Consider the following 27,138-nt stretch of genomic DNA (forward strand, 5'->3'; position numbering starts at 1 on the left):
GGGGTGGTGGTGATGATGGGGTGGGGGGGGGAAATGGGGTGGGGGTGACATTTGGGGTGGGGGGTGATGATGGGGTGAGGGGTGACGATGGGGTGGGGGGAGATGATATGGGGGTGACATTTGGGGTGGGGGTGACGATGGGGTGGGGGGGGAAATGGGGTGAGGGGTGACATTTGGGGTGGGGGTGACGATGGGGGGGGTGAGGATGGGGTGGGGGGGTGACAATGGGGTGGGGGTGACATTTGGGGTGGGGGGGGAGATGGGGTGAGGCTCACCTGAAGAGGTGGTGGTCGCTGCGGTTGTGGTGGTGGCTGTGCTTGTGGTTGTGGTTGTGGTTGTGGATGTGGTTGGGGAAGAAGAGGAGGCAGAGTTGGAGGTGACATCAGTGGAGGTGAGAGCAGTGGAGGTGACATCTGTGGGGGTGACATCGGTGGGGGTGACATCAGTGGTGACATCGGTGGTGACATCAGTTGGGGTGACATCAGTGGTGACATCGGTGGGGGTGACATTGGTGGAGGTGACATCAGTGGGGGTGACATCAGTGGTGACATCGGTGGAGGTGACATCGGTGGAGGTGACATCGGTGGGGGTGACATTGGTGGAGGTGACATCAGTGGAGGTGACATCAGTGGGGGTGACATTGGTGGAGGTGACATCGGTGGGGGTGACATCGGTGGAGGTGACATCGGTGGGGGTGACATTGGTGGAGGTGACATCAGTGGAGGTGACATCAGTGGGGGTGACATCGGTGGGGGTGACATCAGTGGTGACATCGGTGGGGGTGACATCGGTGGAGGTGACATCAGAAGTGCTGCCTGTAGAGGTGGGGGTGGGGGAGGTGACATCGGTGGAGGTGACATCAGTGGTGACATCGGTGGGGGTGACATTGGTGGTGACATCAGTGGGGGTGACATTGGTGGAGGTGACATCAGTGGTGACATCGGTGGGGGTGACATCAGTGGGGGTGACATCTGTGGAGGTGACAGCAGAAGTGCTGCCTGTACAGGTGGGGGCAGAGCAGGTGACATCTGTGGAGGTGACATCGGTGGAGGTGACATCGGTGGAGGTGACATCGGTGGATGTGATGGCAGTTGTGGTGACAGCAGTGGAGGTGACAGCAGTGGAGGTGATGGGACTCGAAGTGACAGCAGTGGTGATTTCAGTGGAGGTGAAAGGAGAAGAGGTGACATCTGTGGAGGTGACAGCAGTGGCAGTGGTGGCACTTGAGGTGACAGCTGAGGAGGTGACATCAGTGGAGGTGGCTCCAATGGAGGTGACAGCAGTGGAGGTGACATCTGTGGAGGTGACACCAGAAGTTATGTCTATGGAGGTGACATCAGTGGAGGTAGCAGAAGTGGAGGTGACAGCTGTGGAGGTGACATCAGTGGCAGTGGTGGCACTCGAAGTGACAGCAGTGGAGGTTTCAAGTGCAGAGGTGACGTCTGTGGAGGTGATGGCAGTGGAGGTGACAGCAGTAGGGGTGACATGAGAGGAGGTGACATCTGTGGGGGTGACATCTGTGTCAGTGGTGGCACTTGAGGTGACAGCTGAGGAGGTGACACCGGTGGAGGTGGCTCCAATGGAGGTGACATCTGTTGAGGTGACATCTGTAGGAGTGACATCAGTGGAGGTGACATCAGTGGAGGTGACAGCAGTGGAGGTGACAGCAGTGGAGGTGACATCTGTTGGAGTGGCAGCAGTGGAGGTGACACCAGAAGTGATGGCTGTGGAGGTGACAGCAGTGGAGGTGACAGCAGTGGTGGTGATGGGACTCAAGGTGACAGCAGTGGAGGTGACATCTGTGGCAGTGGTGGCACTTGAGGTGACAACATTTGAGGTGACAGCAGTGGAGGTGAAAGCAGTGGAGGTGACAGCAGTGCTGGTGATGTCAGTGAAGGTGACAGGAGAGGAGGTGACATTGGTGGAGGTGGCTCCAATGGAGGTGACAGCAGTGGAGGTGACACCAGAAGTGATTCCTGTAGAGGTGACAGCAGTGGAGGTAGCAGAAGTGGAGGTGACAGCAGTGGAGGTGATGGGACTCAAGGTGACAGCAGAGGAGGTGAATTCGGTGGGGGTGGCAGCTGTGGAGGGAGCAGAAGTAGAGGTGACATCTGTTGAGGTGAGACCAGAAGTTACGTCTGTGGAGGTGACAGCAGTGTCAGTGGTGGCACTCGAGGTGACAGCTGAGGAAGTGGCATCAGTGGATGTGGCTGCAATGGAGGTGACAACAGATGAGGTGACATCAGTGGGACTGATGGCAGTAGAGGTGAAATCAGTGGTGGTGGTTCCAGTAGAGGTGACAGCAGAGGAGGTGACATCTGTGGAGGTGGCAGAAGTGGAGGTGACAGCAGTGGAGGTGATGTCAGTGGAGGTGACAGGAGAGGAGGTGACAGCACTGGTGGTGGCTCCAGTGGAGGTGACACCAGAAGTGATGCCTGTGGAGGTGACAGCAGTGGAGGTTGCAGAAGTGGAGGTGACAGCAGTGTCAGTGGTGGCACTCGATGTGACAGCTGAGGAGGTGACACCGGTGGAGGTGGCTCCAATGGAGGTGACAGCAGTGGAGGTGATTGCACTCGAGGTGACAAGAGGTGAGGTGACATTTGTAGGAGTGGCAGCAGTGGAGGTGATGGGATTCGAGGTGACAGCTGAGGAGGTGACACCGGTGGAGGTGGCTCCAATGGAGGTGACAGCAGTGGAGGTGACATGTGTTGAGGTGACATCGGTGGGAGTGGCAGCAGTGGAGGTGACAGCAGAAGTGATGCCTGTGGAGGTGACAGCAGTGGAGGTGATGGCAGTTGAGGTGACAGTACTGGAGGTGACAGCAGTGGAGGTGACAGCAGTGGAGGTGGAACCAGAGGAGGTGGCATCTGTGGAAGTAGCAGAAGTGGAGGTGACAGCAGTGGCAGTGGTGGCACTTGAGGTGACAGCTGAGGAGGTGACATCAGTGGAGGTGACAGCAGTGGAGGTGATGTCAGTGGAGGTGACACCAGAAGTTATGTCTGCTGAGGTAACATCTGTGGAGGAGGCAGAAGTGGAGGTGACAGCAGTGGCAGTGGTGGCACTCGAGGTGACAGCTGAGGAGGTGACATCAGTGGAGGTGGCTCCAACGGAGGTGACAGCAGTGGAGGTGACATCTGTTGAGGTGACATCGGTGGGAGTGGCAGCAGTGGAGGTGACAGCAGAAGTGATGTCTGTGGAGGTGCCTGCAGTGGAGGTAGCAGAAGTGGAGGTGACAGGAGAGGATGTGACATCGGTGGAGGTGACAGCAGTGGAGGTGACATCAGTGGGAGTGACAGCAGTGGTGGTGACAGGAGAGGAGGTGACAGCAGTGGAGGTAGCAGAAGTGGAGGTGACATCTGTGGCAGTGATGGGACTCGTGGTGACAGCAGTGGAGGTGACAGCAGTCGAGGTGACAGCAGTGGCAGTGGTGGCACTCGAGGTGACAGCTGAGGAGGTGACATCAGTGGAGGTGGCTCCAATGGAGGTGACAGCAGTGGAGGTGACATCTGTTGAGGTGACACCAGAAGTTATGTCTATGGAGGTGACATCAGTGGAGGTAGCAGAAGTGGAGGTGACAGCAGTGGAGGTAGCAGAAGTGGAGGTGACAGCAGTGGCAGTGGTGGCACTCGAGGTGACAGCAGTGGAGGTTTCAAGTGCAGAGGTGACGTCTGTGGAGGTGATGGCAGTGGAGGTGACAGCAGTAGGGGTGACATGAGAGGAGGTGACATCTGTGGAGGTGACAGCAGTGGAGGTGACAGCAGTGGAGGTGACAGCAGAAGTTATGTCTGCTGAGGTAACATCTGTGGAGGTGGCAGAAGTGGAGGTGACAGCAGTGGCAGTGGTGGCACTCGAGGTGACAGCTGTGGAGGTGACATCGGTGGCAGTGGTGGCAGTTGAGGTGACAGCTGAGGTGGTGACATATGTGGGGGTGGCAGCAGTGGAGGTGATGGCAGTGGAAGTCACAACTGTGGAGGTGACATTGGTGGCAGTGGTGGCACTCGAGGTGACAGCTGAGGAGGTGACAGCAGTGGAGGTGACAGCAGTGGAGGTGACAGCAGTGGAGGTGACACTGGAGGAGGTTTCCTCTGCTGTGGTGACGCCAGTGGAGGTGACGGAAGTTGGAGTTACACCAGTAGTGGTGGCAGTGGAGGTGAAAGCAGTGGAGGTGACAGCAGTGGAGGTGACAGGAGAGGAGGTGACAGGAGAGGAGGTGACATCGGTGGAGGTAGCAGAAGTGGAGGTGAGAGGAGAGGAGGTGACATCGGTGGAGGTAGCAGAAGTGGAGGTGACATCTGTGGAGGTGACAGCAGTGGAGGTGACAGCAGTGGCAGTGGTGGCACTTAAGGAGACATCGGTGGAGGTGACAGCAGTGGAGGTGACACCAGAAGTTATGTCTGCTGAGGTGACATCTGTGGAGGTGGCAGAACTGGAGGTGACATCTGTGGAGGTGGCACTTGAGGTGACAGCAGTGGAGGTGACATCAGTGGGGGTGGCAGCTGTGGAGGTGATGGCACTGGAAGTCACAACTGTGGAGGTGACATCTGTGGCAGTGGTGGCACTCGAGGTGACAGCAGTGGAGGTGACATTGGAGGAGGTTTCCTCTGCTGTGGTGACGCCAGTGGAGGTGACAGAAGTCGGAGTTACACCCGTAGTGGTGGCAGTGGAGGTGACAGCAGTGGAGGTGGCACCAGAAGTGATGTCTCTGGAGGTGACATCAGTGGTGGTGACATCAGTGGAGGTGACATCAGTGGCAGTGGTGGCACTCGAGGTGACAGCAGAGGAGGTGACAGCAGAGGAGGTGACACCGGTGGAGGTGGCTCCAATGGAGGTGACAGCAGTGGAGGTGACATTTGTTGAGGTGACATCTGTGGAGGTGACAGCAGTGGAGGTGACAGCAGTGGCAGTAATGGAACTCGAGGTGACAGCTGAGGAGGTGACACCGGTGGAGGTGGCTCCAATGGAGGTGACAGCAGTGGAGGTGACATCAGTTGCAGTGGTGGCACTCGAGGTGACAGCAGTGGAGGTTTCAAGTGCAGAGGTGACGTCTGTGGAGGTGATGGCAGTGGAGGTGTCAGCAGTAGGGGTGACATGAGAGGAGGTGACATCTGTGGGGGTGACAGCAGTGGAGGTGACAGCAGTGGAGGTGACATCTGTGGAAGTGGTGGCACTCGAGGTGACAGCAGAGGAAGTGGCATCAGTGGATGTGGCTTCAATGGAGGTGACAGCAGTGGAGGTGACACCAGAAGTGATGGCTGCGGAGGTGACAGCAGTGGAGGTAGCAGAAGTGGAGGTGACATCGGTGGAGGTGATGGCACTTGTGGTGACAACAGATGAGGTGACATCAGTGGGGGTGATGGCAGTAGAGGTGAAATCAGTGGTGGTGGTTCCAGTAGAGGTGACAGCAGAGGAGGTGACGTCTGTGGAGGTGGCAGAAGTGGAGGTGATGGCAGTGGTGGTGACACCAGAAGTGATGCCTGTGGAGGTGACATCAGTGGCAGTGGTGGCACTCGAGGTGGCAGCAGTGGAGGTGACATCGGTGGAGGTGGCTCCAATGGAGGTGACAGCAGAGGAGGTGACATCTGTTGAGGTGACAGCTGTGGAGGTGGTGGCAGTGGAGGTGACAGCAGTGGGGGGTGACAGCAGTGGAGGTGGCATCTGAGGTGGAGGCAGCAGTGGTGCTGCCACCAGAAGAGGTGACAGCAGAGGAGGTGACAGCAGGGGTAGAAGAGACAGCAGAGGTGACTTCTGAGGAGGTGACGGTGGAGGTGACAGCAGTGGGGGTGACAGCAGTTGAGGTGACAGCAGTGGAGGTGACAGCAGTGGAGGATCCTTCAGTAGTAGAGGACACAGTGGAGGTCACTTCTGAGGTGGCAGCAGTGGAGGTGGCAGCAGTGGAGGTGGCATCTGAGGTGGAGGCAGCAGTGGAGGTGTCACCAATGGAGGTGGCAGCTGTGGGGGTAACAGCAGAGGAGGTGGCAGTAGAGGAGGTGGCAGTAGAGGACACAGCTGAGGTGGACAGTGATGTTGTTGGGGTGACAGATGGGGAGAAAGCTGTCGAGGTGACAGCAGAGGTGGTTTCACCGGTGGAGGTGACAGCAGTGGAGGTGACAGCAGTGGAGGTGACAGCAGTGGAGGTGGCATCTGAGGTAGAGACCTCAGTGGAGGTGACAGCAGAGGTGGTTTCACCAGTAGAGGTGACAGCAGTGGAGGTGACAGCAGTGGAGGTTTCCTCTGTTTGGGTGATGCCAGTGGAGGTGACAGAAGTTGGAGTTACACCAGTAGTGGTGGCAGTGGAGGTGACAGCTGTTGGAGTGATAGCAGTTGAGGTGACATCAGAGCTGGAGGCAACACTGGAGGTGACAGCAGAGGAGGTGGCATCGGAAGTGGAGACAGCAGTGGAGGTGACAGCAGTGGAGGTGGCATCTGTGGGGGGTGACGGCCGTGGTGCTGCCACCAGAAGAGGTGACAGCAGAGGAGGTGACAGCGGTGGAAGTGACATCTGTGGCGGTGACAGAAGTCGAGGTTTCCTCTGTTAGGGTGACGCCAGTGGAGGTGACAGAAGTTGAAGTGACAGCAGTGGAGGTGGCAGCAGTGGAGGTGGCACCTGAGGTAGAGACACCACTGGAGGTGACAGCAGAGGTGGTTTCACCAGTGGTGGTGACAGCAGTGGAGGTGACAGCAGTGGAGGTAGCAGAAGAGGAGGTGACATCTGTGGATGTGATGGGACTCGAGGTGACAGCAGAGGAGGTGACAGCAGTGGGATTGGCAGCAGTGCTGGTGACACCAGAAGTGATGGCTGTGGAGGTGGTGGCAGTGGAGGTGACAGCAGTGGAGGTGACAGGAGAGGAGGTGACAGGAGAGGAGGTGACAGCACTGGAGGTGGCTCCAGTGGAGGTGACACCAGAAGTGATGCCTGTAGAGGTGACAGCAGTAGAGGTAGCAGAAGTGGAGGTGACAGCAGTGGCAGAGGTGGCACTGGAAGTGACAGCAGTGGAGGTGACAGCAGTGGGATTGGCAGCAGTGCTGGTGACCCCTGAAGTGATGGCTGTGGAGGTGGTGGCAGTGGAGGTGACATCTGTGGAGGTGCCAGCAGTGGTGGTGACAGCAGTGGCAGTGGTGGGACTTGAGGTGACCGCAGAGGAGGTGACATCAGTGGAGGTGGCAGCTGTGGAGGTGATGGCAGTGGAAGTCACAACTGTGGAGGTGGCATCGGTGGCTGTGGTGGCACTGGAGGTGACAGCAGAGGCAGTGACATCAGTGGAGGTGGCTCCAATGGAGGTGACAGCAGTGGAGGTGACATCAGTGTCAGTGGTGGCACTCGAGGTGGCAGCAGAGGAAGTGCCATCAGTAGAGGTGACAGAGGTGGAGGTGATGGCACTGGTGGTGACAACAGATGAGGTGACATCTGCGGAGGTGACGGCATCAGAAGTGACAGCAGTGGAGGTGACAGCAGTGGAGGTGACAGCAGTGGAGGTGGCATCTGTTGTAGAGACACCACTGGAGGTGGTGGCAGAAGAGGGGACATCTGAGGAGGTGACAGCAGTGGAGGTGACAGCAGTGGAGGTGACAGCAGTGGCAGTGGTGGCACTCGAGGTGACAGCAGTGGAGGTGAAAGCAGTGGAGGTGATTTCTGTTGGGGTGGCTGTTGTGGGGGTGACAGAAGTTGAGGTTTCCTCTGTTATGGTGACGCCAGTGGAGGTGACAGAAGTTGGAGTGACAGCAGTGGAGGTGACAGCAGTGGAGGTGACAGCAGAGGAGGTGGCATCTGAGGTGGAGACAGCAGTGGACGTGTCACCAATGGAGGTGTCACCAGTGGAGGTGACAGCAGTGGAGGTGACAGCGGTGGAGGTGACGGAAGTCGAGGTTTCCTCTGTTGGGGTGACACCAGTGGAGGTGACAGAAGTTGGAGTGACAGCAGTGGAGGTGGCATCTGAGGTAGAGACACCACTGGAGGTGACAGCAGAGGTGGTTTCACCAGTGGAGGTGACAGCGGTGGAGGTGGCATCTGTGGGGGTGACGGCCGTGGTGCTGCCACCAGAAGAGGTGACAGCAGAGGAGGTGACAGCAGTGGAGGTGACAGCAGTGGAAGTGACATCTGTGGCGGTGACAGAAGTCGAGGTTTCCTCTGTTGGGGTGACGCCAGTGGAGGTGACAGAAGTCGGAGTGACAGCAGAAGAGGTGACAGTGGAGGTGACAGCAGAGGAGGTGACAGAAGTTGGAGTGACAGCAGAAGAGGTGGCAGCAGTGGAGGTGGCGTCTGAGGTGGAGACACCAGTGGAGGTGACAGCTGTGGAGGTGGCAGTAGAAGAGGTGGCAGTAGAGGACACAGCTGAGGTGGGCAGTGATGTTGTTGGAGTGACAGATGGGGAGAAAGCTGTCGAGGTGACAGCAGAGGTGGCTTCACCTGTGGAGGTGACAGCAGTGGAGGTGACAGCAGTGGAGGTGGCACCAGAGGTGACAGGAGTAGAGGTGACAGCAGTGGAGGTGACAGCAGAGGTGGTTTCATCTGTCTGGGTGACTGCAGTAGAGGTGGCAGTGGAGGTGACAGCAGTGGAGGTGACAGCAGTGGAGGTGGCATCTGAGGTGGAGACACCAGTGGAGGTGACAGCAGTGGGGGTGGCAGCTGTGGAGGTTTCATCTGTCTGGCTGACAGCAGAAGAGGTGACAGTGGAGGTGCTACCAGCGAAGGTGGCATCTGTTGAGGTGACAGCAGTGGAGGTGACAGCAGTGGCAGTGGTGGGACTTGAGGTGACAGCAGTGGAGGTGACAGCAGGGGAGCTGACATCTGTGGCAGTGGTGGCACTCGAGGTGACAGCAGTGGAGGTGACATCGGTGGGGGTGGCAGCTGTGGAGGTGATGGCAGTGGAAGTCACAACTGTGGAGGTGACATCGGTGGCAGTGGTGGCACTCGAGGTGACAGCAGAGGAGGTGAAAGCAGTGGAGGTGGCTCCAATGGAGGTGACAGCAGTGGAGGTGACATCTGTGGAGGTAGCAGAAGTGGAGGTGACATCTGTGGCAGTGATGGGACTCGAGGTGACAGCAGTGGAGGTGACAGCAGTGGAGGTGGCATCTGAGGTGGAGGCAGCAGTGGAGGTGTCACCAATGGAGGTGGCAGCTGAGGAGGTGACAGCAGTGGAGGTGGCAGTAGAGGAGGTGGCAGTAGAGGACACAGCTGAGGTGGACAGTGATGTTGTTGGGGTGACAGATGTGGAGAAAGCTGTCGAGGTGACAGCAGAGGTGGTTTCAACGGTGGAGGTGACAGCAGTGGAGGTGACAGCAGTGGAGGTGGCACCAGAGGTGACAGCGGTGGAGGTGGCACCAGAGGAGGTGGCACCAGAGGTGACAGCAGTGGAGGTGGCACCAGAGGTGACAGCAGTGGAGCTGTCGGTGGTGGTGGTTTCAGCGGTGGAGGTGACATCTGCGGAGGTGACAGCATCAGAAGTGACAGCAGTGGAGGTGACAGCAGTGGAGGTGACAGCAGTTGGGGTGACAGCAGTTGGGGTGACAGTCGTGGAAGAGACAGCAGTGGAGGTTTCATCTGTTGAGGTGACAGCAGTAGAGGTGACAGTGGAGGTGACAGCAGTGGAGGTGGCATCGGAGGTGGAGGCAGCAGTGGAGGTGTCACCAATGGAGGTGGCAGCTGTGGGGGTGACAGCAGAGGAGGTGGCAGTAGAGGAGGTGGCAGTAGAGGACACAGCTGAGGTGGACAGTGATGTTGTTGGGGTGACAGATGTGGAGAAAGCTGTCGAGGTGACAGCAGAGGTGGCTTCAACGGTGGAGGTGACAGCAGTGGAGGTGACAGCAGTGGGGGTGACAGCAGTGGAGGTGACAGCAGTGGGGGTGACAGCAGTGGAGGAGGCATCTGAGGTAGAGACACCAGTGGAGGTGACAGCAGAGGTGGTTTCACCAGTGGAGGTGACAGCACTGGAGGTGACAGCAGAGGAGGATCCTTCTGTAGTGGAGGAGACAGCGGCGGTCACTTCTGAGGTGGTGGCAGTGGAGGTGACAGCAGTGGAGGTGGCAGTAGAGGAGGTGGCATCTGATGTAGAGACAGCTGTGGAGGTGGAACCTGAGGTGGAGGCAGCAGTGGAGGTGACAGCAGTGGAGGTGACAACACTGGAGGTGACATCAGAGCTGGAGGCACCACTGGAGGTGACAGCAGTAGTGGTTTCACCAGTGGAGGTGCCAGCAGTGGAGGTGGCATCTGAGGTGGAGACACCAGTGGAGGTGACAGTGGTGGGGGGTGACATTGGTGGAGGTGACAGCAGTGGAGGTTTCATCTGTCTGGCTGACAGCAGAAGAGGTGACAGTGGAGGTGCCACCAGTGAAAGTGGCATCTGTTGAGGTGACACCAGTGGAGGTGACAGCAGTGAAGGTGGCATCTGTTGAGGTGACAGCAGTGGAGGTGACAGCAGGGGAGCTGACATCTGTGGCAGTGGTGGCACTGGAGGTGACAGCAGTGGAGGTGACATCGGTGGGGGTGGCAGCTGTGGAGGTGATGGCACTGGAAGTCACAACTGTGGAGGTGACATCGGTGGCAGTGGTGGCACTCGAGGTGACAGCAGAGGAGGTGACAGCAGTGGAGGTGACAGCAGTGGAGGTGACAGCAGTGGAGGTGGCATCTGAGGTGGAGGCAGCAGTGGAGGTGTCACCAATGGAGGTGACAGCAGTGGAGGTGACAGCAGTGGAGGTGGCATCTGATGTGGAGACACCAGTGGAGGTGGCACCGGAGGTGACAGCAGTGGAGGTGACAGCAGTGGAGGTGACAGCAGTGGAGGTGGCACCAGAAGTGACAGCGGTGGAGCTGTCGGTGGTGGTGGTTTCAGCGGTGGAGGCAACATCTGCGGAGGTGACAGCATCAGAAGTGACAGCAGTGGAGGTGACAACATTGGAGGTGGCATCTGTTGTAGAGACACCTGTGGAGGTGGTGGCAGAGGAGGGGACATCTGAGGAGGTGACAGCAGTGGAGGTGACAGCAGTGGAGGTGACAGCAGTGGAGGTGACAGCAGACGAGGATCCTTCAGTAGTAGAGGAGACAATGGAGGTCACTTCTGAGGTGGTGGCAGTGGAGGTGACAGCAGTGGAGGTGACATCTGAGATGGAGACACCAGTGGAGGTGTCACCAGTGGAGGTGACAGCAGTGGGGGTGACAGCAGTGGAGGCTTCCTCTGTTGTGGTGACGCCAGTGGAGGTGACAGAAGTTGGAGTGACAGCAGTGGAGGTGACAACAGTGGAGGTGACATCAGAGCTGGAGGCACCACTGGAGGTGCCAGCAGTGGAGGTGGCAGCAGTGGAGGTGGCAGCAGTGGAGGTGCCAGCAGTGGAGGTGGCATCTGAGGTGACGGCAGCAGTGGTGCTGCCACCAGAAGAGGTGACAGCAGAGGAGGTGACAGCAGGGGTAGAAGAGACAGCAGAGGTCACTTCTGAGGAGGTGACGGTGGAGGTGACAGCAGTGGAGGTGGAACCTGAGGTGGAGACACCAGTGGAGGTGTCACCAGTGGAGGTGACAGCGGTGGAGGTGACAGCAGTGGAGGTTTCATCTGTCTGGGTGACAGCAGTAGAGGTGACAGTGGAGGGGACAGCAGTGGAGGTGGCATCTGTGGGGGTGACAGCAGTGGAGGTGACAGCAGTGGAGGTGACAGCAGTGGAGGTGACATCCGATGTGGAGGCAGCAGTGGTGCTGCCACCAGAAGAAGTGACAGCAGAGGAGGTGACAGCAGTGGGGGTAGAAGAGACAGCAGAGGTCACTTCTGAGGTGGTGGCAGTGGGGGTGACAGCAGTGGAGGTGACAGCAGTGGAGGTGGCACCAGAGGTGACAGCAGTGGAGCTGTCGGTGGTGGTGGTTTCAGCGGTGGAGGCAACATCTGTGGAGGTGACAGCATCAGAAGTGACAGCAGTGGAGGTGGCATCAGTTGTAGAGACACCTGTGGAGGTGGTGGCAGAAGAGGAGACGTCTGAGGAGGTGACAGCAGTGGAGGTGACAGCAGTGGAGCTGGCATCTGAGGTAGAGACACCACTGGAGGTGACAGCAGAGGTGGTTTCACCATTGGTGGTGACAGCAGAGGAGGTGACAGCAGTAGAGGTGACAGTGGAGGTGACAGCAGAGGAGGTGGCATCTGTGGGAGTGATGGCCGTGGTGCTGCCACCAGAAGAGGTGACAGCAGAGGAGGTGACAGCAGTGAGGGTAGAAGAGACAGCAGAGGTCCCTTCTGAGGAGGTGATGGTGGAGGTGACAGCAGTGGAAGTGACAGCAGAGGTGGTTTCACCAGTGGATGTGACAGCAGTGGAGGTTTCATCTGTCTGGGTGACAGCAGTGGAGGTGGCATCTGTGGGAGTGATGGCCGTGGTGCTGCCACCAGAAGAGGTGACAGCAGTAGAGGTGACATCAGAGCTGGAGGCACCACTGGAGGTGACAGCAGTAGTGGTTTCACCAGTGGAGGTGCCAGCTGTGGAGGTGGCATCTGAGGTGGAGACACCAGTGGAGGTGACAGCGGTGGAGGTGACATTGGTGGAGGTGACAGCAGTGGAGGTTTCATCTGTCTGGCTGACAGCAGAAGAGGTGACAGTGGAGGTGACATCAGTGGTGGTGGTTCCAGTGGAGGTGACAGAGGTGGAGGAAATGGCCGTGGAGGTGACATCTGTCGGGGTGACGCCAGTAGAGGTGACAGCAGAGGTGCCACCAGTGGAGGTGACAGCAGTGGAGGTGACAGCAGACGAGGATCCTTCAGTAGTAGAGGAGACAGCGGAGGTCACTTCTGAGGTGGTGGCAGTGGAGGTGACAGCAGTGGAGGTGACAGCAGTGGAGGTGACATCTGAGATGGAGGCACCAGTGGAGGTGTCACCAGGGGAGGAGGCAGCCGTGGGGGTGACAGCAGAGGACGTGACAGCAGAGGAGGTGGCAGTAGAGGAGGTGGCAGTAGAGGAGGTGGCAGTAGAGGACACAGCTGAGGTGGACAGTGATGTTGTTGGGGTGACAGATGGGGAGAAAGCTGTCGAGGTGACAGCAGAGGTGGTTTCAACGGTGGAGGTGACAGCAGTGGAGGTGACAGCAGAGGAGGTGACAGCAGTGGAGGTGACAGCAGTGGAGGTGGCACCAGAGGTGACAGCAGTGGAGGTGACAGCAGTGGAGGTGGCACCAGAGGTGACAGCAGTGGAGGTGACAGCAGAGGAGGTGACAGCAGTGGAGGTGACAGCAGTGGAGGTGGCACCAGAGGTGACAGCAGTGGAGGTGGCACCAGAGGTGACGGCAGTGGAGGTGGCACCTGAGGTGACAGCAGTGGAGCTGTCGGTGGTGGTGGTTTCAGCGGTGGAGGCAACATCTGTGGAGGTGACAGCATCAGAAGTGACAGCAGTGGAGGTGACAGCAGTGGAGGTGGCATCTGTTGTAGAGACACCTGTGGAGGTGGTGGCAGAAGAGGGGACATCTGAGGAGGTGACAGCAGTGGAGGTGGCACCAGAGGTGGGGACAGCAGTGGAGGTGACAGCAGTGGAGGTGACAGCAGAGGAGGTGACAGCAGTGGAGGTGACAGCAGAGGAGGTGACAGCAGTGGATGTTTCCTCTGTCGGGGTGACACCAGTGGAGGTGACAGCTGTGGATGTGATGGGACTCGAAGTGACAGCAGAGGAGGTGACATCTGTGGGGGTGACAGCAGAGGAGGATCCTTCAGTAGTAGAGGAGACAGCGGAGGTCACTTCTGAGGTGGTGGCACTGGAGGTGACAGCATTGGAGGTGGAACCTGAGGTAGAGACACCAGTGGAGGTGACAGCAGAGGTGGAGGTGGCATCTGAGGTGGTGTCACCAGTGGAGGTGACAGCGGTGGAGGTGACAGCAGTGGAGGTGACAGCAGTGGAGGTTTCATCTGTCTGGGTGACAGCAGTAGAGGTGACAGTGGAGGGGACAGCAGAGGAGGTGGCATCTGTGGGGGTGACAGCAGTGGAGGTGACAGCAGTGGAGGTGGCATCCGAGGTGGAGGCAGCAGTGGTGCTGCCACCAGAAGAAGTGACAGCAGAGGAGGTGACAGCAGATGAGGATCCTTCAATAGTAGAGAAGACAGTGGAGGTCACTTCAGTGGAGGTGACAGTGGTGGGGGTGACAGCAGAGGAGGTGGCATCTGATGTAGAGACAGCAGTGGAGGTGGAATCTGAGGTAGAGACAGCACTGGAGGTGACAGCAGAGGTGGTTTCACCAGTGGTGGTGACAGCAGTGGAGGTTTCATCTGTCTGGGTGACAGCAGTAGAGGTGACAGTGGAGGGGACAGCAGTGGAGGTGGCACGTGAGGTGGACACAGAAGTGGAGGTGTCACCAGTGGAGGTGACAGCAGTGGAGGTGACAGCTGAGGAGATGGCAGTAGAGGACACAGCTGAGGTGGACAGTGATGTTGTTGGGGTGACAGATGGGGAGAAAGCTGTCGAGGTGACAGCAGAGGTGGCTTCACCGGTGGAGGTGACAGCAGTGGAGGTGACAGCAGTGGAGGTGGCACCAGTGGAGGTGACATCTGTGGGGGTGATGGAAGTGGAGGCTTCCTCTGTTGTGGTGACGCCAGTGGAGGTGACAGAAGTTGGAGTGACACCAGTAGTGATGACAGTGGAGGTGACAGCAGTGGAGGTGGCATCTGAGGTGGAGACACTAGTGGAGGTGACAGTGGTGGGGGTGACAGCGGTGGAGGTGACAGCAGTGGAGGTGACAGCAGTGGAGGTTTCATCTGTCTGGCTGACAGCAGAAGAGGTGACAGTGGAGGTGCCACCAGTGAAGGTGGCATCTGTTGAGGTGACACCAGTGGAGGTGACAGCAGTGGAGCTGACATCGGTGGGGGTGGCAGCTGTGGAGGTGATGGCAGTGGAAGTCACAACTGTGGAGGTGACATCGGTGGCAGTGGTGGCACTCGAGGCGACAGCAGAGGAGGTGCCAGCAGTGGAGGGGACAGAGGTGGAGGTGATGGCACTGGTGGTGACAACAGATGAGGTGACATCTGAGGAGGTGACGGCATCAGAAGTGACAGCAGAGGAGGTGACAGCAGTGGGGGTGACAGCAGAGGAGGTGACAGCAGAGGTGACAGCAGTGGAGGTGGCATCTGAGGTGGAGACAGCAGTGGAGGTGTCACCAGAAGAGGTGACAGCGGTGGAGGTGACATCGGTGGTGGTGGTTCCAGTGGAGGTGACAGCGGTGGAGGAAATGGCAGTGGAGGTGACAGCAGTTGGGGTGTCGCCAGTGGAGGTGACAGCAGTGGAGGTGGCAGCAGTGAAGGTGGCATCTGATGTAGAGACAGCTGTGGAGGTGGAATCTGAGGTGGAGGCAGCAGTGGAGGTGACAGCGGTGGAGGTGACAGCGGTGGAGGTTTCCTCTGTTGCGGTGACAGCAGTGGAGGTGGCACCTGAGGCGGAGACAGCAGTGGAGGTGTCACCAGGGGAGGTGACAGCAGAGGAGGTGACATCTGTGGGGGTGACAGTAGTGGAAATCCCTTCAGTAGTAGAGGAGACAGCTGAGGTCACTTCTGAGGTGGTGGCAGTGGAGGTGACAGCGGTGGAGGTGACAGAAGTTGGAGTGACAGCAGAAGAGGTGACAGTAGAGGTGGCAGCAGTGGAGGTGGAATCTGAGGTGGAGGCAGCAGTGGAGGTGACAGCAGTGGAGGTTTCATCTGTCTGGCTGACAGCAGAAGAGGTGACAGTGGAGGTGCTACCAGCGAAGGTGCCATCTGTTGAGGTGACAGCAGAGGAGGTGACAGCAGTGGAGGTGACATCAGTGGTGGTGGTTCCAGTGGAGGTGACAGCGGTGGAGGAAATGGCAGTGGAGGTGACATCTGTCGGGGTGTCACCAGTAGAGGTGACAGCAGAGGTGCCACCAGTGGATGTGACAGCAGTGGAGGTGACAGCAGAGGATGTGTCAGCAGTGGAGGTGACAGCAGTGGTAGAGGAGACAGCGGGGGTCACTACTGAGGTGGTGGAGATGGAGGTGACAGCAGAGGTGACAGCTGTGGAGGTGACAGCAGGGGAGGTAGCAGAAGTGGAGGTGACATCAGTGGCAGTGGTGGCACTGGAGGTGGCAGCAGTGGAGGTGACATCTGTGGGGGTGGCAGCTGTGGAGGTGATGGCATTGGAAGTCACAACTGTGGAGGTGACATCGGTGGCAGTGGTGGCACTCGAGGTGACAGCTGAGGAGGTGACAGCAGTGGAGGGGACAGCAGAGGAGGTGATATTGGAGGAGGTTTCCTCTGTTGTGGTGACGCCAGTGGAGGTGACAGAAGTCGGAGTTACACCAGTAGTGGTGGCAGTGGAGGTGACAGCAGTGGAGGTGACACCAGCAGTGGAGGTGGAACCTGAGGTGGAGGTGTCACCAGTGCGGTTGTCCCCAAGGGAGGTGACACGGGACGTCCGTGAAGTGGTGGAGGAACCCATGGGGGTCGTTGTTGAGGTGACAGACGTCTGTGTGGAGTTGACTTTTGTGGTGGTGGTGGTGACATCTGTGGTGGTGACACTCGTGGAGTTGTCAGTTGTGGTGGTGACACTTGTGGTGGTGTCAGTTGTGGTGGTGGCACTCGTGTCTGAGGCCTGTACTGTCACCGTCACTGCAGTGGCTGTAGGAGAAATCTACGTGAGGTCCCATTGTCCCCATTTGTCCCCATTGTCCCCTATTTGTCCCCATTTGTCCCCATTGTCACCAGTTGTCCCCATTTGGACCCATTTGGGCCCATTTGTGCCCATTGTCCCCTATTTGTCCCCATTGTCCCCTATTTGTCCCCATTGGTCCCCATTGTCACCCTCTTGGCCCCACGTGCCCCCATTTGTCCCCATTGTCCCCTATTTGTCCCCATTTGTCCCCATTGTCACCCTTTTGGCCCCACGTGCCCCCATTTGTCCCCAATTGTCACCAGCTGTCCCCATTTGGGGCCAGTTGGCCCATTTGTCCCCATTGTCCCCTATTTGTCCCCATTTGTCCCCATTGTCCCCATTGGTCCCCATTGTCACCCTCTTGGCCCCACGTGCCCCCATTTGTCCCCAATTGTCACCAGTTGTCCCCATTTGGGGCCAGTTGGGCCCATTTGTGCCCAGTTGTCCTTATTGGTGCCCGTTTGTCCCCATTGTCACCGTTCATTGTCCCCATTGTCCCCCATTGTCCCCTATTTGTCCCCATTGTCCCCTATTTGTCCCCATTTGTCCCCATGGTCACCATTCATTGTCCCCATTGTCCCCCATTGTCCCCTATTTGTCCCCATTTGTCCCTATTTGTCTCCTATTTGTCCTCATTGTCCCCTGTTTGTCACCATTGTCCCCTATTTGTCCCCATTTGTCCCCATTGTCCCCTATTTGTCCCCATTTGTCCCCATTGTCACCCTTTTGGCCCCACATGCCCCCATTTGTCCCTAATTGTCACCAGTTGTCCCCATTTGGGGCCAGTTGGGCCCATTTGTGCCCAGTTGTCCTTATTGGTGCCCATTTGTCCCCATTGTCACCCTCTTGGCCCCACGTGCCCCCATTTGTCCCCATTGTCACCATTTGTCCCCATTTGGACCCATTTCTGCCCAGTTGTGCCCAGTTGTTCCCTATTTGTCCCCATTTGTCCCCATTGTCACCGTTCATTGTCCCCATTGTCCCCCATTGTCCCCTATTTGTCCCCTATTTGTCCCCATTGTCCCCTATTTGTCCCCATTTGTCCCCATTGTCACCCTCTTGGCCCCACGTGCCCCCATTTCTCCCCATTGTCACCCAGTTGTCCCCATTTGGACCCATTTGGGCCCATTTGTGCCCAGTTGTCCCCCTATTTGTCCCCAGTTGTCCCCATTTGTCCCCATTGTCACCCTTTTGGCCCCACGTGCTCCCATTTGTCCCCAATTGTCACCAGTTGTCCCCATTTGGACCCATTTGGCCCCATTGTCCCCATTGTCCCCTATTTGTCCCCACTGTCCCCTATGTGTCCCCATTTATCCCATATTTGACCCATTTGTCCCCATTGTCACCATTTATCCCCATTTTTCCCCCCGTTTCTCCCCAATTTTTCCATCATTTCTCCCCATTTCTCCCCATTTTTCCCTCATTTCACCTCAATTTTCCCCATTTCTCCTCATTTCTCCCCATTTTTCCTTCATTTCTCCCCATCTATCCCCCATTTCTCCTCAATTTTCCCCATTTTTTCCCCATTTTTCCCTCATTTCTCCTCATTTCTCCCCATTGTCCCCATTTTCCCCATTTTTTCCCCCATTTTTCACCCATTTCGCCTCAATTTTCCCCTTTTTCCCCCATTTTCCCCCCATTTTTCCTTCATTTCTGCCCATTTTCTCTCCATTTCTCCTCAATTTTCCCCATTTTTCCCATTTCTCCCCCATTTTTACCTCATTTCTCCCTATTTCTCCCCATTTTCCCCCCCATTTTCCCCCCCATTTTTCCCCAGTTTTCCCCATTTTTCACCCATTTCTCCTCAATTTTCCCCATTTTTCCCCAATTTCTCCCCATTTCTCCCCATTTTCCCTCATTTCTCCTCAATTTTCCCCATTTTTTCCCCCATTTCTCCCCATTTTTCCATCATTTCTCCCAATTTCTCTCCATTTCTCCCCAATTTTCCACATTTCCCACCCATTTTTTCCCATTTCTCCTCATTTCCCCCCATTTTCCAACATTTTTCCCTCATTTCTCCCCCATTTCACCTCGTTTCCCCCCCAATTTCCCCCATTTGTCCCCATTTTTCCCCATTTTCCCTCATTTCCCCCCTTTCTCCCCATTTCTCCCCATTTTCCCTCATTTCTCCTCAATTTTCCCCATTTTCCCCCATTTTCCCCCATTTTTCCTCCATTTCTCCCCATTTCTCCCCATTTTCCCCAATTTCTCCCCATTTTCCCTCATTTCTCCTCAATTTTCCCCCATTTTCCCCCATTTTCCCCCATTTTTCCTCCATTTCTCCCCATTTCTCCCCATTTTCCCCAATTTCTCCCCATTTTCCCTCATTTCTCCTCAATTTTCCCCATTTTCCCCCATTTCTCCCCATTTTTCCATCATTTCTCCCAATTTCTCTCCATTTCTCCCCAATTTTCCCCATTTTCCACCCATTTTTTTCCCATTTCTCCCCATTTTTCCCATTTTTCCCATTTCTCCCCTTTTTTCCCTCATTTCTCCTCATTTCTCCTCATTTTTTCCCCATTTCCCCCCCCCATTTCTCCTCAATTTTCCCCAATTCTCCCCATTTTTTCCATTTTCCACCCATTTTTTCCCATTTCACCTCGTTTCCCCCCCAATTTCCCCAATTCTTCTCCCCATTTCTCCCCCATTTTCCCCCCCATTTCTTCTCCCCATTTTTCCTTCATTTCTCCCCATTTTCCCCCATTTTTTCCCCGTTCTTCTCCCCATTTTCCCCCCATTTTTCCCTCATTTTTCCCCCATTTTTTCCCCATTTTTTCCCACATTTCTCCCAATTTTTCCATCATTTCTCCCCATTGTCCCCATTTCCCCCCATTTTCCCCCCATCTTTCCCTCATTTCTCCTCAATTTTCCCCATTTTCCCCCCATTTTCCCTCATTTTTTTCTTCATTTCTCTCCATTTCTCCTCAATTTTCCCCATTTTTTTCCCATTTCTCCCCATTTTTCCCTCATTTCTCCCCATTTCTTCCCCCATTTTCCCCATTTTCCCCATCTTCTTCTCCCCTTTTTTCCATTATTTCTCCCCATTTCTCCCCATTTCCCCCATTTCCCCCCATTTTTCACCCATTTCTCCTCAATTTTCCCCCGTTTTTTCCCCTTTTCCCCCATTTTTCCCATTTCTCACCATTTCTCTCCATTTCTCCTCATTTCCCCCCATTTTCCCCAATTTCTCCCCATTTTCCCTCATTTCTCGTCAATTTTCCCCATTTTCCTCCATTTTCCCCCATTTTTCCTTCCTTTCTCCCAATTTCTCTCCATTTCTCCCCAATTTTCCCCATTTTCCACCGATTTTTTCCCATTTCCCCCCCCCATTTTTCCCCATTTTCCCTCATTTCCCCCTTTTTCCCCATTCTCCCCATTTTCCCCCATTTCTCCTCAATTTTCCCTCATTTCTCCCCATTTTTTCCATTTTCCACCCATTTTTTCCCATTTCTCCTCATTTCCCCCCATTTTCCAACATTTTCCCCCTCATTTCCCCCCATTTCACCTCGTTTCCCCCCCCAATTTCCCCCATTTTTTCCCCATTTTTTCCCTCATTTCTCCTCAATTCTCCCCATTTTCCCCGATTTTTCCCTTATTTTTCCCCATTTTCCACCATTTTCCCTCATTTCTCCCAATTTCTCCCCATTTCTCCCCATTTTCCCCCCATTTTCCCCCCATTTTTTCCCCCATTTTTCCCTCATTTCTCCTCAATTTTCCCCCATTTTCCCCCATTTTTCCCATTTCTCCCCATTTTTCCCTCATTTCTCCTCATTTCTCCCCATTTTCCCCCATTTTCCCCCATTTCTCCCCATTTTTCCCTCATTTCTCCCAATTTCTCTCCATTTCTCCCCAATTTTCCCCATTTTCCACCCATTTTTTCCCATTTTTTCCCCATTTTCCCCCATTTCTCCCAATTTTTCCCCATTTTTCCCATTTCTCCCCTTTTTTTCCCTCATTTCTCCTCATTTCTCCTCATTTTTCCCCGTTTTTCCTCCATTTCTCCTCAATTTTCCCCATTTCTCCCCCATTTTTTTCCATTTTCCACCCATTTTTTTCCCATTTCTCCTCATTTCCCCCCATTTTCCAACATTTTTCCCTCATTTCTCCCCATTTCACCTCGTTTCCTCCCCCCCCAATTTCCCCCATTTGTCCCCATTTTTTCCCCCATTTCTCCCCAATTTTTCCATCATTTCTCCCCATTTGTCCCAATTTTCAGCAATTTCTCCCCATTTTTCCCTCATTTCTCCTCAATTTTCCCCATTTTTTCCCATTTTTCCTTCATTTCTCCCCATTTCTCCCCAGTTTCCCTCATTTCTCCTCAATTTTCCCCCATTTTTTCCCATTTCTCCCCCATTTTTTCCCTCATTTCTCCCCATTTCTCCTCAATTTTCCCCATTTTTTTCCCATTTTTTCCCCAATTTCTCCCCATTTCTCCCCATTTTCCCTTATTTCTCCTCAATTTTCCCCATTTTCCCCCCATTTTTCCCCCATTTTTCCTTCATTTCTCCCCATTTCTCCCCATTTTCCCTCATTTCTTCCCCATTGTCCCCATTTTTCCCATTTCTCCCCATTTTCCCCTCATTTCTCCTCATTTCTCCCCATTTTCCCCAATTTTACCCTCATTTTCCCCCATTTTCCCCCTTTTTTTCCCCGATTTTTCCCCATTTTTCCATCATTTCTCCCCATTTTTCCCTCATTTCTCCTCATTTCTCCCCATTTCTCCCCATTTTTCCCCCATTTTTCCCCCATTGTCGCCATTTCTCCCCATTTTTCCCCCATTTCTCCCAATTTTTACATCATTTTTTCCCCATTTCTCCCTATTTCCCCAATTTTCCCCCATTTTTCACCCATTTCTCCTCAATTTTCCCCATTTTTCCCCTTTTCCCCCCCATTTTTCCTTCATTTCTCCCCATTTCTCTCCATTTCTCCTCAATTTTCCCCCATTTTTCCCCCATTTCTCCCCATTTTTCCATCATTTCTCCCCATTTTTCCCCATTTCTCCCCATTTCTCCCCATCTTTCCCTCATTTCTCCTCAATTTTCCCCATTTTTCCCCCTTTCCCCCATTTTTCCTTCATTTCTCCCCATTTCTCTCCAGTTCTCCTCAATTTTCCCCCATTTTTTCCCCATTTCTCCCCCATTTTTCCCTCATTTCTCCTCATTTCTCCTCATTTTTTCCCCATTTTTTCCCCCATTTCTCCCAATTTTTTCAACATTTTTCCCCATTTCTCCCATTTTTCCCCCATTTTCTCCCCATTTTTCCCTCATTTCTCCCCATTTTTTCCATCATTTTTCCCCATTTCTCCCCATTTCCCCCATTTTTTCCCCATTTTTTCACCCATTTCTCCTCAATTTTCCCCATTTTTTTCCCGTTTACCCCCCCCATTTTTCCTTCATTTCTCCCAATTTCTCTCCATTTCTCCCCATTTTCCCCCATTTTCCCCCATTTTTCCCTCATTCTTCTCCGCATTTCTCCCCATTTTCCCCCATTTCTCCCCATTTTCCCTCATTTCTCCTCATTTCCCCCCCATTTTCCCCAATTTCTCCCCATTTTCCCCCATTTCTCCTCAATTTTCCCCATTTCTCCCCATTTTTTTCCATTTTCCGCCCATTTTTTCCCATTTCTCCTCATTTCCCCCCATTTTCCAACATTTTTCCCTCCTTTCCCCCCATTTCACCTCGTTTCCCCCCCCAATTTCCCCCATTTCTCCCCATTTTTCCATCATTTCTCCCAATTTCTCTCCATTTCTCCCCAATTTTCCCCATTTTCCACCCATTTCTCCCCATTTCTCCCCATTTTTCCCCATTTTTTCCCATTTCTCCCCTTTTTTCGTCATTTCTCCTCATTTCTCCTCAATTTTCCCCATTTCTCCCCATTTTTTTCCATTTTCCACCCATTTTTTTCCCATTTCTCCTCATTTCCACCATTTTCCAACATTTTTCACTTATTTCCCCCCATTTCACCTCATTTCCCCCCCCAATTTCCCCCATTTTTTTCCCATTTTCCCCATTTTTTTCCCTCATTTCTCCCCCATTTCTCCCCATTTCTCCCCATTTTCCCCCATTTTTTCCCATTTTCTCCCCATTTCTCCCCATTTCCCCTCATTTCTCCTCAATTTTCCCCCATTTTTCCCCTGTTCCCCCCCCATTTTTCCTTCATTTCTCCCCATTTCTCCCCATTTCTCCTCAATTTTCCCCATTTTTTCCCATTTCTCTCCATTTTTTCCCTCATTTCTCCACATTTCCCCCCATTTTTCCATTATTTTTTTCCCTCATTTTTCCCTCATTTCCCCCCATTTTTCCCCACTTTTCCCCATTTCTCTCAATTTCCCCCCGTTTCTCCCCATTTTTTTCCATTTTCCACCCATTTTTTCCCATTTTTCCCTCATTTCCGCCCATTTCTCCCCATTCTTTCCATTTTCTGCCCATTTTTTCCCCATTTTCCCCCATTTCTCTCCATTTTCCCCCCATTTCTCCCCCATTTCTTCTCCCAATTTCTCCCCATTTCCCCCCATTTTTTCCCCTTTTTTCCCTCATTTTTCCCTCATTTCCCCCAATTCCTCCCCATTTCTCCCCATTTTTCCCCATTTCCCCCCATTTTTTCCCCATTTTTTCACTCATTTTGCCCCATTTTTCCCAATTTCTCCCCATTTTCCCCCAATTTTTCCCCATTTTCCCCTCATTTTTTTCCTCATTTCCCCCAATTCCTCCCCATTTCCCCCCATTTCTCCCCATTTCTCCCCATTTTCCCCCCATTTTTTCCCCATTTTTTCCCACATTTCCCCCATTTTTCCCAATTTCCCCCCCATTTTTCCCCCATTTTTTTCCATTTTCCACCCATGTTTTTCCCATTTCTCCCCATTTTCCCCCACTTTTCCCCATTTCTCCCCATTCTTCAAATTTTCTGCCCATTTTCTGCCCATTTTTCCCAATTTCCCTCCATTTTTTCCCCATTCTTCCCCATCTTTCCCCTATTTTTCCCCATTTCTCCCCATTTTTTCCCCATTTCTCCCCATTTTCCCCCCAATTTTTTCCCCATTTTCCCTCATTTTTCCCTCATTTCCCCCAATTTCTCCCCATTTTCCCCCACTTTTTCCCCATTTCTCTCCCCATTTACCCCCCATTTTTCCCCATTTCTCCCCATTCTTCCCATTTTCTGCCCATTTTTCCCCCAATTTCCCACCATTTTTCCCCATTCTTCCCCAATTTCTCCCCATTTGCCCCCACTTTTTCCCATTTTCCCTCATTTTTCCCCCATTTCTCCCATTCTTCCCCATTTTTCCCCATTTCCCCCCAATTTTCCCCCATTTCCTCCCATTTCTCCCCATTTTTTCCATTTTCCACCTATTTTTTCCCCATTTCCCCCCCCATTTTCCAACATTTTTCCCCTATTTCCCCCCATTTGACCTCATTTCCCCCCGAATTTCTCCCCATTTTCCCCCACTTTTCCCCATTTCTCCCCATTTTTTCCCATTTTCTGCCCATTCTGCCCCAATTTCTCCCCATTCTTCCCTACTTTCCCCCATTTTTCCCAATTTCCCCCCATTTTTCCCCCATTTTTCCCCATTTCCCCCATTTTTCCCCATTCTTCCTCACTTTTCCCCATTTTTTCCCCCAATTTCTCCCCATTTTCCCCCATTTTTTCCCATTTCCACCCCCTATTTTTTTCCCTCATTTCCCCCATTTTCCCCCACTTTTCCCCATTTCCCCCCATTTCCCCCCCCATTTTCCAACATTTTTCCCTCATTTCCCCCAATTTCCCCCATTTTCCATCATTTCCCCCCAATTTCCCCCTATTTCTCCCCAATTTCCCCCTATTTCTCCCCATTTTTTCCCCCATTTTCCCCTCATTTCCCCCATTTTCCATCATTTCCCCCAATTTTCCCCCAATTTCCCCCAATTTCCCTCAATTTCCTCCAATTTCCCCCAATTTCCCCCCATTTTCCATCATTTCCCCCCCAATTTCCCCCTATTTCTCCCCATTTTTTTCCCCCATTTTTTCCTCCATTTCTCCCCATTTTTCCCTCATTTCCCCCCATTTTCCATCATTTCCCCCAATTTTCCCCCAATTTCCCTCAATTTCCCTCAATTTCCCCCAATTTACCCCATTTTTTCCCATTTCCCCCCCATTTTCCAACATTTTTCCCCCATTTCCCCCCCATTTTTTTCCCCATTTCCCCCCAATTTCCCCCCCATTTCCCCCCATTTTCCCCCATTTTCCCCCCAATTTCCCCCCCTTTCCTCCCAATTTTCCCCCCATTTTCTCCCAATTCTGGCCCCATTTTCCCCATTTTCCCCCCAATTTTCCCCATTCTTCCCATTTTTCCCCATTTTTTTCCTCATTTCCCCCCCTTACCCCCAATGTCCCCACTGCCCCCCCCTTGTCCCCAATGTCCCCATCACCCCCATTCTGCCCCATTTTCCCCCATTAACTCCTTAACCCCGCTGTCCCCCCCAATGTCCCCAATGTCCCCCACTTTCCCCTACATCCCCCCATCATCCCCATTCTCCCCTATTCCCCCCATTGTCCCCTTGTCCCCTTTCTCCCCCCCCGTCCCCACTGTCCCCCCCCTTGTCCCCAATGTCCCCATCACCCCCATTCTGCCCCATTCTCCCCCATTCCCCCCCTTATCCCCACTGTCCCCCCAGTGTCCCCAATGTTCCCCCTTGTCCCCAATGTCCCCCCATCGTCCCCATTCTCCCCTATTCCCCCCACTGTCCCCCCACTGTCCCCACTGTCCCCCAATGTCCCCACTGTCCCCCCCCTTGCCCCCAATGTCCCCATCACCCCCATTCTGCCCCATTCTCCTCCATTGCCCCCTTATCCCCACTGTCCCCCCATTGTCCCCCATGTCCCCCCTTCGTCCCCATTCTCCCCTATTCTCCCCCAATGTCCCCACTGTCCCCCCCACTGTCCCCAATGTCCCCACTGTCCCCCCCACTGTCCCCTACTTCCCCCATAGTCCCCATTGTCCCCTTTCTCCCCCCCTGTCCCCAATGTCCCCCCCCTTGTCCCCAATGTCCCCCATCACCCCCCATTCTGCCCCATTCTCCCCCATTGCCCCCTTACCCCCACTGTCCCCCACTGTCCCCACTGTCCCCAGTGTCCCCCCACTGTCCCCTATTATCCCCCCCCATCGTCCCCATTCTACCCTATTCCCCCCTTACCCCCACTGTCCCCAATGTCCCCACTGTCCCCCCACTTTCCCCTACATCCCCCCATCGTCCCCATTCTCCCCTATTCCCCCCACTGCCCCCCAGTGTCCCCACTGTCCCCCCACTGTCCCCTACATCCCCCCATCGTCCCCATTCTCCCCCATTCTCCCCCCCTGTCCCCTGTTGTCCCCAATGTCCCCCCTTTGTCCCCTTCTCTCCCCTTACCCCCACTGTCCCCCCACTGTCCCCAATGTCCCCACTGTCCCCCCACTGTCCCCTACATCCCCCCATCGTCCCCATTCTCCCCTATTCCCCCCAATGTCCCCAATGTCCCCAATGTCCCCCCCTTGTCCCCAATGTCCCCATCACCCCCATTCTGCCCCATCTGTCCCCCATGTCCCCCCCATCGTCCCCATTCTCCCCTATTCCCCCCACTGTCCCCCCAATGTCCCCAATATCCCCACTGCTCCCCACTGTCCCCCCAATGTCCCCAATGTCCCCCATGTCCCCCCTTGTCCCCAATGTCCCCAATATCCCCACTGCCCCCCGCTGTCCCACAATGTCCCCAATGTCCCCACTGTCCCCCCACTGTCCCCAATGTCCCCAATGTCCCCCCATCTTCCCCATTCTCCCCTATTCCCCCCAATGTCCCCAATGTCCCCACTGTCCCCTACATCCCCCCATGGTCCCCATTCTCCCCTATTCTCCCCCCCTGTCCCCTGTTGTCCCCAGTGTCCCCCCATTGTCCCCCTTCTCTCCCCTTACCCCCACTGTCCCCCCAATGTCCCCAATGTCCCCCTATTCTCCCCCAATGTCCCCTACATCCCCCCATCGTCCCCATTCTCCCCTATTCCCCCCAATGTCCCCTATTATCCCCCATTGTGCCCCTATCCCCTTTCTCCCCCCAATGTCCCCACTGTCCCCCAATGTCCCCAATGTCCCCCCATGTCCCCCCCTTGTCCCCAATATCCCCCCATCGTCCCCTTTCTCCCCTATTCCCCCCACTGTCCCCAATGTCCCCACTGTCCCCCCACTGTCCCCTACATCCCCCCATTGTCCCCATTCTCCCCTATTCCCCCCAATGTCCCCAATGTCCCCAATGTCCCCCCCTTGTCCCCCATGTCCCCATTCTCCCCTATTCCCCCCACTGTCCACACTGTCCCCCAATGTCCCCACTGTCCCCCCATCGTCCCCATTCTCCCCTATTCCCCCCCACTGTCCCCAATATCCCCACTGCCCCCCACTGTCCCCCCCAATGTCCCCAATGTCCCCCCCTTGTCCCCAATGTCCCCATCGTCCCCATTCTCCCCTATTCCCCCCAATGTCCCCTATTATCCCCCATTGTGCCCCTATCCCCTTTCTCCCCCCAATGTCCCCA

General features: G+C 54.7%; 1 protein-coding gene across 1 annotated transcript; it reads right to left on the reverse strand.

The window, feature by feature from the left end:
• Positions 1-1,522: 1,522 nt before the first annotated feature.
• Positions 1,523-14,232, reverse strand: LOC125687693 (serine-rich adhesin for platelets-like; the record flags this gene model as incomplete). Its single annotated transcript, XM_048932940.1, is given in 19 exon segments — positions 1,523-1,547; positions 1,636-2,210; positions 2,253-2,762; positions 2,806-4,010; positions 4,071-5,594; positions 5,686-5,949; positions 6,003-6,006; positions 6,155-6,447; positions 6,785-6,913; positions 7,124-7,405; positions 7,494-7,497; positions 7,599-9,217; positions 9,362-9,795; positions 10,220-10,504; positions 11,012-11,597; positions 11,808-12,638; positions 13,263-13,394; positions 13,575-13,815; positions 13,888-14,232. Coding segments are annotated over 19 exon segments (9,288 nt in total), but the record flags the coding sequence as incomplete, so codon positions are not given.
• Between the last annotated feature and the right edge of the window lie 12,906 nt (positions 14,233-27,138).

The sequence above is a fragment of the Lagopus muta genome, unplaced genomic scaffold (assembly GCF_023343835.1).
Source record: "Lagopus muta isolate bLagMut1 unplaced genomic scaffold, bLagMut1 primary scaffold_155, whole genome shotgun sequence".
Lineage (NCBI taxonomy): Eukaryota > Metazoa > Chordata > Aves > Galliformes > Phasianidae > Lagopus > Lagopus muta.